The sequence below is a fragment of the Malaclemys terrapin genome, chromosome 12, assembly GCF_027887155.1.
Source record: "Malaclemys terrapin pileata isolate rMalTer1 chromosome 12, rMalTer1.hap1, whole genome shotgun sequence".
Taxonomy (NCBI): domain Eukaryota; kingdom Metazoa; phylum Chordata; order Testudines; family Emydidae; genus Malaclemys; species Malaclemys terrapin.
In genome coordinates this window covers 821458-830225 of record NC_071516.1, presented here as the reverse complement: position 1 = coordinate 830225, position 8768 = coordinate 821458, and the positions used below count along the sequence as shown (strand labels likewise).

The following is an 8768-nucleotide window of genomic DNA, read 5'->3' as shown; positions in this document are numbered from 1 at the left end:
GAACTACGCCAGGCAGGTAACCGCAGTGTTGTGGAAAGGATGGACCTTTACGCCGTTATTGTGAAAATCCAAATTTGGCCAAGTTATGTAAACCTTTGGGGAAATAGCAGTTTGCACATGCCTGGCAGAGATTTCTTTGCTTTTAGCAGTTGTTTCAAGATTCCATCCTCACTGAGCAGACTTGTGCTGTCTCCACCAAGCAATCGAGCTTGTTCCCGCCTCTCCACTCCTACTGGACTGCCCGTGCACCAGCTCCCCAAGTGACTGAACACGATCCAGTACAGGATTTCCTGTAAAGATTACTCCCATCTGCTCCAGGCTGGGCACTGGAACTGAGAGCAGGGAGCCTCTCTCCTGTGCCCTCAATGATCCCCCTGCGTGTAGCAGCTGTCTGATCTGAATGAAGAGGGGACAAAAGCGAGATGAAAAGTAGATTGGAACCAGGAGTCTGGGAGGGATGCTTGTGCAAGGAGACTGGGGAGCCAGTGTGGTAAATGGGGGGACAAGACGGATCAGATGACTTGGCAAGGGGTGGAATTGCTGGTTGGATAAGCAGACTGGAACTAGGAACTAGTGGGAAGGGAGAGGAGAAGAGAGCTGAGATGAGAGAACTGGGATTTGCTGTTCAAAGAGACTGGAACCAAGAGCTGGGCAGGGGTTTGGGGAGATGATTGAGATTGGATTTGGAGGAAGTCTGTCAGTGGCAGGGGAAGAGATGAGGTGCTAGGAGGGGTATTGAGGCTGGCTAAGATAAGGAAACGGAGCTGGAGGAGGGGGAGCTATGATTGGTTGGGCTTTGGGGCTGGGATGAGAAACTTGAAGAGTAGTGACTGTGACTGGAGAGGCAAGGGGAATGAGCTGGGGACAAGGAGCCAGGGTTGTGGAAGAGACAAACTTAGGGAGAATGGGCTGAAGAGTCTGTGCACTACAGCACACGCCTCTATGGAGTGTGGAATGGAACCCAAGATCTTAGAGTCTCACCACTCGTCTGCTGTCTGAATATCTGTGAAACCCACTGGCAAAGTGTGACACCCTCTCTAGTGCGGGGCCAGGTGGAAGGTGACAACCCACTACTGCTATCAGTTACTCTGTTAGTTTAAGTGGCAGAGGTCTGTGGTGGATATACAGGTTCTAGCCCTACTGATGAACCATGCCAATGTCCCTATGATGCCACATGATGGAATTTCGAGGGGGGACTGTTTGTTTGCTCTTTTAAATACCTAGGAAATTATACACACGCGCACACACACAAGCTATATTAAAAGAACATTAAGGTTGCAAAGGCAAGCACTCAAAACCGAGTAAATGCCATTATAAGGTTGCCCATGGAACCTTAACTCTGCCCTCTTGGGCATATGCATTATGATACAGTCTTCAATTACATGATCACATACTACTTCTTTCCGCAGGACCCTGCCTCATTCAGTGTGCAGAATGGACCTGCTCTGGGGATAAATCACAGGTGTGGAGAAGGAGGCAGACACATCAGCCTCATTTGTTGCAGAAGTTGGAAGGTGTGTAGTGAATGAAGCCGGGAATTTCAGGAAAAGAAAGTATGGTCTCAGACTTAAGTCTGGAAAGGACCATCATGATCATCTAATCTGACTGCAGGCCACAGTATCTCTCCCACCCACTCCTGTAATAGATGCCTAACCTCTCGCTGAGTTACTGACGTCCTCAAACCATGATTTAAAGACTTCAAGTTACAGAAGATGCACTATTGACACCAGTTTAAACCTGCAAGTGACCCGTGCCCCACACTTCAGAGGAAGGTGAAAAATCCCCAGTTTCTCTGTCTATCAGACGTAGAGGAAAATTCCATCCTGACCCCAGGTATGGTGATCAGGTAGACCTTGAGCATGTGGGCAAGACCCACCAGCCAGACACCTGGAAAGAATTATCTAGTAACTCTCAGCCCTCTTCAAGGAGTGCCCCATCTCTGGCTGTTAGGGGATATTTGCTGCTATCAATCACAGATGGGGCACACGCCATTGTAGGCAGTGCCATCATACCATCAGCTCCATAATCAAGCTCAGTCTTGATGCCAGTTTTTTGCCCCCTCTGCTCCCCTTGGGAGGCTGTTCCAGACATTCACTCCTCTGATTTCTAATTTCAAGCCTAAACTTGTTGATGGCCAGTTTGTATCTATCTGTTCTTGTGCCAAGTGGTCCTTTACTTAGGTAACCCTGCTGTCTGTCTCTCTGATGTATTTATAGGGAACAATCACCTCTCCCCTCAGCATTTGTTTGGTTAGGCTAATCAAGCCAAGCTCCTTGCGCCACTTCTCCTAAGGTAGGTTTTCCATTTCTCGGTTCATCCCAATAGCTCTTCTCTGCACCTGTTCCAGTTTGAATTCATCCCTTTTAAACATGGGGAAACCAGAACTGCACACAGTAATCCAGATCACGTCTCACTAGTGCCTTGTATAATGGCAATACCTCGCCTGTTTCCTCCTAGGATTGCATTAGCCTTTTTCCACATCACATTGGCGGCTCATAGTCATCCTGTGCTCAACCAGTACAGTCAGGTCTCTTCCTCTGCCTCTTGCAAGTGATATGTCCCCAGTTTCTACCATCGATTCTTGTTGTTAGTCCCTAACTGCATGATCTTGCACTTTGCACTATTCAATTTCATCCCATTTCTATTACACTAGTTTTCAAGGTCTTCCAGATCCTCTTGCGTGATATCCTGGTCGTCCTCTATATTGTCAGTGCCTCCCAACTGTGTGTCATCCATAGATTTCAGTAGCATGCTCCCACTTTTTGCGCCGAGGCCATGAATGAAAATGTTAAATTAAGATTGGTCCCAAGACCACTCCCTGAGGAACTCCACTAGTAACTCCACTCCCTCCAGCCTGACCCTTCACCTTTCAGTACTGCCCGTGGTAGTCTCCCCTTTAACTCACGGTTAAGGGAGTTGAATGCTGCCCTGGAGAATTGGATTCTGTCCCTGCCTGAGCCACTAAGTACTTTACTGTTACACGGGGCAAGTCATTGAAACCAGACTTTTTACATGTGGCCACTAACTGTGTTCCTCATTTTTTGGGCGTCTGGTGTGAGAGGGTTGGGTCTGCAGTGTTCAGAGCTGAACTGAAGTCACCGAGAACGATGTTTTGAACATAAACAGTGCTCTATAATGCTAAGCACTCTGAAAAACCAGATACCAGTGTCTCAAATTGGGCACCAAAATTAGTGGGAAGTTTTGACCTTAGCCGCCCTGTGCCTCAGTTCCCCATCTAGGAAATGAGGATAATTATGCACCCATCTCCTACTCTCCCCCCCCCCCCCGCGCTTAGGTGTTCAGGTCAGTTTCTACTCTCTCCCTCCTGTCCTCAGCACTGCTGCCTCGCTAGCTTTGTGCTATCTCCCTGGCAGCTGCATGGGCAAGGAGGGGTGTTTGCACTGCTGTCTCCGCCTCTGGCTTGTAGGGCTGTCGATCCAGCACCCTTCATCAGCACTGGATTTCACTCCAAATGTACGACAGAACTGATCTGGGTGGGAGCTGCTGCAGCTGCCCCTCCACCTGAGGGAGCCAGGCTGCCTGACATTCTTTGCCCGGAGCTGATCCTGGTGCATAAAGAGGGATGCAAAAAGGAATTGGGCTGGTTTGAGCTCTGGCAGAAACTCGACAGTGAAAGTGCAGTGTGCCAATGGGGAAAGGGGGCCAGGGCAGAGAGCTGGGCCATGGTCCTGCCTCAGTCCCGGGGAGGAGCTTGGATGCCCCAGTGGTAGATTACAGCTGTGATGGAGTCCTAGGCTGCAGGCAGGTTTGTGCTGGGTGTGGGGCTCTTTAGTTCCCTAGAAATCCCAGGTGCTTTGAGTGGAGTCTCTCAGGTCTGGGATCTAGGACAGATGGCACGTGTATGAGTCACCTGTGCCCCTTCCGTTTTCGTTCCTGGGGAGGGCTCCCTGCAGCCCCTGGGAGGAGAGAGCGAGGAGCTGCCAGGCGGGATTGGGCCAGGCTTGTCTGTTGCAATATCTTCCTAGAGTCAGGAGCGCCGCCAGCGTTTCTGCCGCCCTGGGTGCCGGAAGGTCCTGCCCTGAAATGCCGCCGCGGTCGCCACCCACCAAATTGTAGCACCCTAGGTGACAGCCTAGGTCGCCTAATGGGTTGTGCCAGCCCTGCCTGGAGTGAAAGCCTTGTGCTCAGAGAACCGCCCTTGGCCCGGCCTGGCCTGGGGGGTGGCACAGCACCACCGTAGCTCCGGGAAAGCAGCATGTGTTGGACCCTTGGCCTAGGAAATGAAGAGGGTTTATTCTGCACTTGCATAACGTGCCCCTAGGCCGCTGGAGAGCAGCTCTGAGGATGGGAGCTGGGGCCCTGCTCGCCTCCAGGCCTGCCACGCCCGGCTGAGGCTGGGTCTGCCCTGCGAGCTGGAGGGATGACTGAGGCCCATGGGTTAGTCGTTATCAGCCCTGTCACAGCTGAGCAGGGCTGCAGAGCAAGGCTGGGCTAAGCCCTGCTGGAGCTGCCTGCAGCCGCCTCTGCCCCAAGCCAACCACTGAGCGGGGGTGGGAGTTAGTGTTTGTACAGCGCCGGGCACAGCGGGGCCCTGGTCTGAGCAATACAAGTAACGGTTCAAGCGGCGTTTTACCAATTCTCCCCCCCCCCCTCCCCCCCATGCGCGCTCGTCTCCCTCCCCCGCCCAACAGCCCGTCTGCGTCCTGGCGGGGGGGGCAGGGCGGCCCCGTCCCTTCCCTTGCCCGGGGGCTGAGCCGAGCCGGGCCGGGCCGGGCCGGTCCCCTCGGCTCCTCGCTGCCATGCCAACGCCGGGGCGGATGCTCGCAGCCTCCGTGCGTCGGGGGCCGGCTGCGCGCGGGGCCGGGCAGGGCTCGGCCGGCGCCACGGGGCGCGCACACGGCCCCGCCGCAGCCCGGGCTCCCGGCGAGCAGGTGAGCGGCCCTGGCCCGCGGGGGGACCCGCCGGCCGCGGGAGGAGGGGGCCGGGCTCCCCCGCCCTGCCCCGGGCCGCTCCGGCGCGCCCTGCCCGGCTCCAGCGCCGCGTCCGGCGGGAGGGGCGCAGACGGGGGTCTCAGGCCTCGGCCTCGCTCCCCACGGGGCCCCGGGTGCCCGGCGCTGCCAGCAGCCTGCCAGGCCTGGCCTTTGGCGCGGGCTCCTGCTTCTACCTGAGAGGCGGCAGCCCCAGGTTCTCGAAGCCGGCCGGTGCCCGGGGAGCTGGGCAGCCCTCGCCGCGCCATGCCCCAGCCGTGCCGGGCACACGCAGACGCTGCAGTGTCCCAGCCTGGGTCGCACAGCGGCTGGGCCCTGCTCAAACCTTCTAGGCCGCTGGCTGAGCCGGGGGGCTGGTCACTGCCGCCCCAGGGAGGGAGCTCAGAGCCTCTGCCCAGGCAGCTGCCACGGCTCCGTGCAGGGGCAGCAGGTGCCAGCTCTGATGACGTCCTGTGATGTGCACACCTGCCAGGAGGCCGGGGCCGCACGCCAGCCCAGGCGGGATAGGGCAGGGTCCGAGCGAAGGGCTCTCCTTGGCTCCCTGCACTGCACAGCCCCCTGAATTGCTGCCCCGAACGAGGCCCCTCACCCTTTCTAGCCTGGGGTGGCTTTGCTGGAGGCCCTGAGGGAGGGGCAGGGCATTGGGACTCTGCTTACAAACCCTTTACTCATGGAGGTCTCCCCGTCCCTCTTCCCAGGCTGGGCTCTAGGACCTTCTCTCCAGGAGCTCCGAGCGGCTTCCGGAAGGGAGACCATGAGCCACAAGGATGGCAAGCTGGAGAGCTGCCAGCCGCTGGTGTTCACGGCGCACGAGCTGGAGTGCAAGATCTGCTACAATCGCTACGACGCACGGGCCCGCAAGCCCAAGCTCCTCAGCTGCTGCCACCGGGTTTGCGCCAAGTGCCTGCGCAAGATGGTGGCCATGGGGGAGTCCTCACCCCGCCTGCTCAGCTGCCCTTTCTGCCGGCAGGAGACCCAGGTCCCCGAGGAGGACGTGCAGCTGCTCCAGGATGACAGCAAGGTGCTGGCAGTGCTGACATACCACGAGCGGGCAAAGAAGCGAGGCACTCTGCCCTCCCCTGAGGTCATCCTGTGCCCCAGCGTCCTGGAGCCCTCCCGCAGCTCCTCTGACTGCCTGGTCATCACCATCCTGGAGGTGCCAGAGGATGTGGCGCCCCCCGAAGGCCTGGGCATGCTGGACATGATACGCCTGTACCGCCCCACCAGCCTGGACTCGCTGCCCTGCCGCGGCCCCATCCAGAAATGCCGCTCTTGCACCTGGCATGCCATACCCCACTTCGTCCTCTGGATGCTTTGCCTCATCTACTTCAGCTCCCTGCCCTTCGGCATCTACCTCCTGCTCATTGAGCACCACAACCTGGGCATCGTGCTGGTCAGCCTGGTGCCCTCCACCCTCATTCTCTGTGTCTCCTATAGCTTCTGCCAGTGTCTGTGCCGTGAGATCTTCGAGTTCCCCTCCTCCTGAGCCTGCTGCTCCCCTGTGTCCTGAAGGCACCAGGCACTGGCCCTGCACTGCCTGGACCTCCCCAAGGCTGTGCCCTGTGCCTGGGGCTGGCCGAGAGCATCCCCTCTCAGGGCTTGCCAGCCCCCACAGTTACTGCAGGGAGACGGGAGATGTCAGTGTGGGAGGGTCCAGGTGCAGCTGAGCGACTGGTTGGACAGGCCCACGAAGCGAGTACTGAGCACCTGTCGTCTTCCCTTGCAGAGAGGAGATGTACTACAAAGCCGTGCACAACACTGCTATCATCTTCCTACAAAACAACGCAGGCTTCACCAAGTGGGAGCCCACGCCAGAGCGGCTGCAGGAGCTCATCACCGCCTATAAGCACTCGGGACGGACCCTCAGTTCCACGGGTTCCTCCTCCACCACCTCTTCCTCCTCCACCTCTTCCTCGACAGCAGAGAAAGATCGGGAGACGGGCGGAGAGCAAAGCACCAGCCGGGAGACCAATGCCAATTAATCTGCAGAGAGCAGTGTGTGGGGACAGACAGCAGGGGGCGAAGGTAACAGTGCTCCAGAGGAGGGGAGGTTTGATGTGGCAGGTGGAGAGACTGCTGGCTGTGTAGTCCCAGGCCTGGGGGACTCTCTTCAGGCAGCTCCACACTGCTTGCTTTCCTCTGTAAACCTGCAAGGCCACTTTCCTCACCAGAGTGGAGGGAGATTCCCTCGCCTTATGCCCCGTGGGAAGAAGATCGGCTGCTGCCCTAGACGAGGGGCAAAGAAGCCAAACGTCGCAGTCATAGGAAGAGTCTGCAGCCCCTTCAAACACTAAAGCTCTGAGGAAGCGGCAGCTGGAGCTGGGATGGATGAAGGAAGGACGGACGGACGGACTGACTGACAGAGCTGTGGCCTAGAAGGTCCCTGGCAGCTGGCTGAAGCCTGTTGTTTCCAAGAGAAAAGCCGGCAGGGGCCAGAGGCTCTTCCTGCTGGCCGGGCACATAACCCAGCTCCGTGTTCACAGTGTAAATAGTTCTGTCCGTGGCGACCAGGCTCCCTGCAGGGTTTGTTTCCGTAGCGTCCATGTTTCCTTTCCACATGTGCGAGTTCCGTGTTTGCCGAAGCTGTTTACCATATACAAGAAAAGCAGAGAAAAGGAATTTCTTTTTGTGTGTAAAAACGTCTTTGCAGCTGTTTTGTAGTCGTTGTGGTTTTTACCCAGAGCCCACTGGGCTTTATTTAACCTCCTTGGGTTTTGTTTTTTAAGGATTAATTTAACACCGCTAACCGTTTTATTACTTTTATCAAAGAAAGCAAAGGAAAGTCTATTTTTGATTTTTGTTTCCTAGTTCTTAGGGACATTAAAAACCAGCATTACAGCTCCACTTGGTGTCGGTGCTATTCCTCATCTGGGGGGCCGGGGACTGTCTGTAGGAGGCAGGGCCTGCCCTGCCCGCCCGCCCTCAGATTCACCCTCTTCTGCTCTCTCCTGCTGTGCCCCTGAGCTCGCTGACCTGGCTGCTGGAGCATGGGGGGGATGGAGGAGGAAGTTCCCAGCCCATGTGATCATTATTTTCACTCTTTACGTCTTGGAGCGTCTTCCGGTGCAAACCACAGGCCTGTTGCTAGCCGTGTCTGCCCTGCATGTTACTGGTGCTGTTGGCCGGCCAGACCCTTCTACAGAGGGAGGCTGTGTCCTGCCCTGCTGGCCTTGGCACTCCCCAGCAGCTGCATGGTCTCCACGGTCCGCAGCCGGGCTATAATCTAGACCCCACCACGGCTGTAATGGACAGTTCGCTGCAGTAGCAGGAGGGTTTATATCCCTGGTGAGCCACACACGGCCATGGAGCTGTGGAGCCCGGCCCCGGAGAACCGGGCGCTGGAGAACTCAGACCCAGAGAGCTCAGCCCCGGAGAACCGGGCGCCGGAGAACTCAGACCCAGAGAGCTCAGCCCCGGAGAACCGGGCGCTGGAGAACTCAGACCCAGAGAGCTCAGCTCCGGAGAACCGGGCGCTGGAGAACTCAGACCCAGAGAACTCAGCCCTGGAGAACCGGGCGCCGGAGAACTCAGACCCAGAGAGCTCAGCTCCGGAGAACCGGGCGCCGGAGAACTCAGACCCAGAGAGCTCAGCTCCGGAGAACCGGGCGCCGGAGAACTCAGACCCAGAGAGCTCAGCTCCGGAGAACCGGGCGCCGGAGAACTCAGACCCAGAGAACTCAGCCCCGGAGAACCGGGCGCCGGAGAACTCAGACCCAGAGAACTCAGCCCCGGAGAACTGGGCCCCAGAGAGCCCGGCTCATGGCCATGTTTGCACTCGTGCTGGCTGTCACAGGGAGGGCTGTGCAAAGCATTTGCCCA

The 8768-nt window shown here is 57.4% G+C and overlaps 1 protein-coding gene across 2 annotated transcripts; it reads left to right on the top strand.

The window, feature by feature from the left end:
- Positions 1-2244: 2244 nt before the first annotated feature.
- Positions 2245-7793, top strand: LOC128846445 (E3 ubiquitin-protein ligase RNF182-like). 2 transcript variants are annotated; one of them, XM_054045543.1, is made up of 2 exons: positions 2245-2292; positions 5648-7793. In XM_054045543.1, exon 2 carries the CDS (start codon positions 5704-5706, stop codon positions 6433-6435), a length of 732 nt encoding a protein of 243 aa, XP_053901518.1. In that variant the 5' UTR covers positions 2245-2292; positions 5648-5703; the 3' UTR covers positions 6436-7793. The 2 variants fall into 2 exon arrangements, with proteins under 2 accessions (XP_053901518.1, XP_053901517.1); XM_054045542.1 differs by lacking the exon at positions 2245-2292 and adding an exon at positions 4858-4892.
- Positions 7794-8768: the final 975 nt, after the last annotated feature.

Bases quoted from the DNA above. Each gene is read 5' to 3' on its own strand.
- LOC128846445 (XM_054045543.1), top strand. From the start codon at position 5,704: ATGAGCCACAAGGATGGCAAGCTGGAGAGCTGCCAGCCGCTGGTGTTC.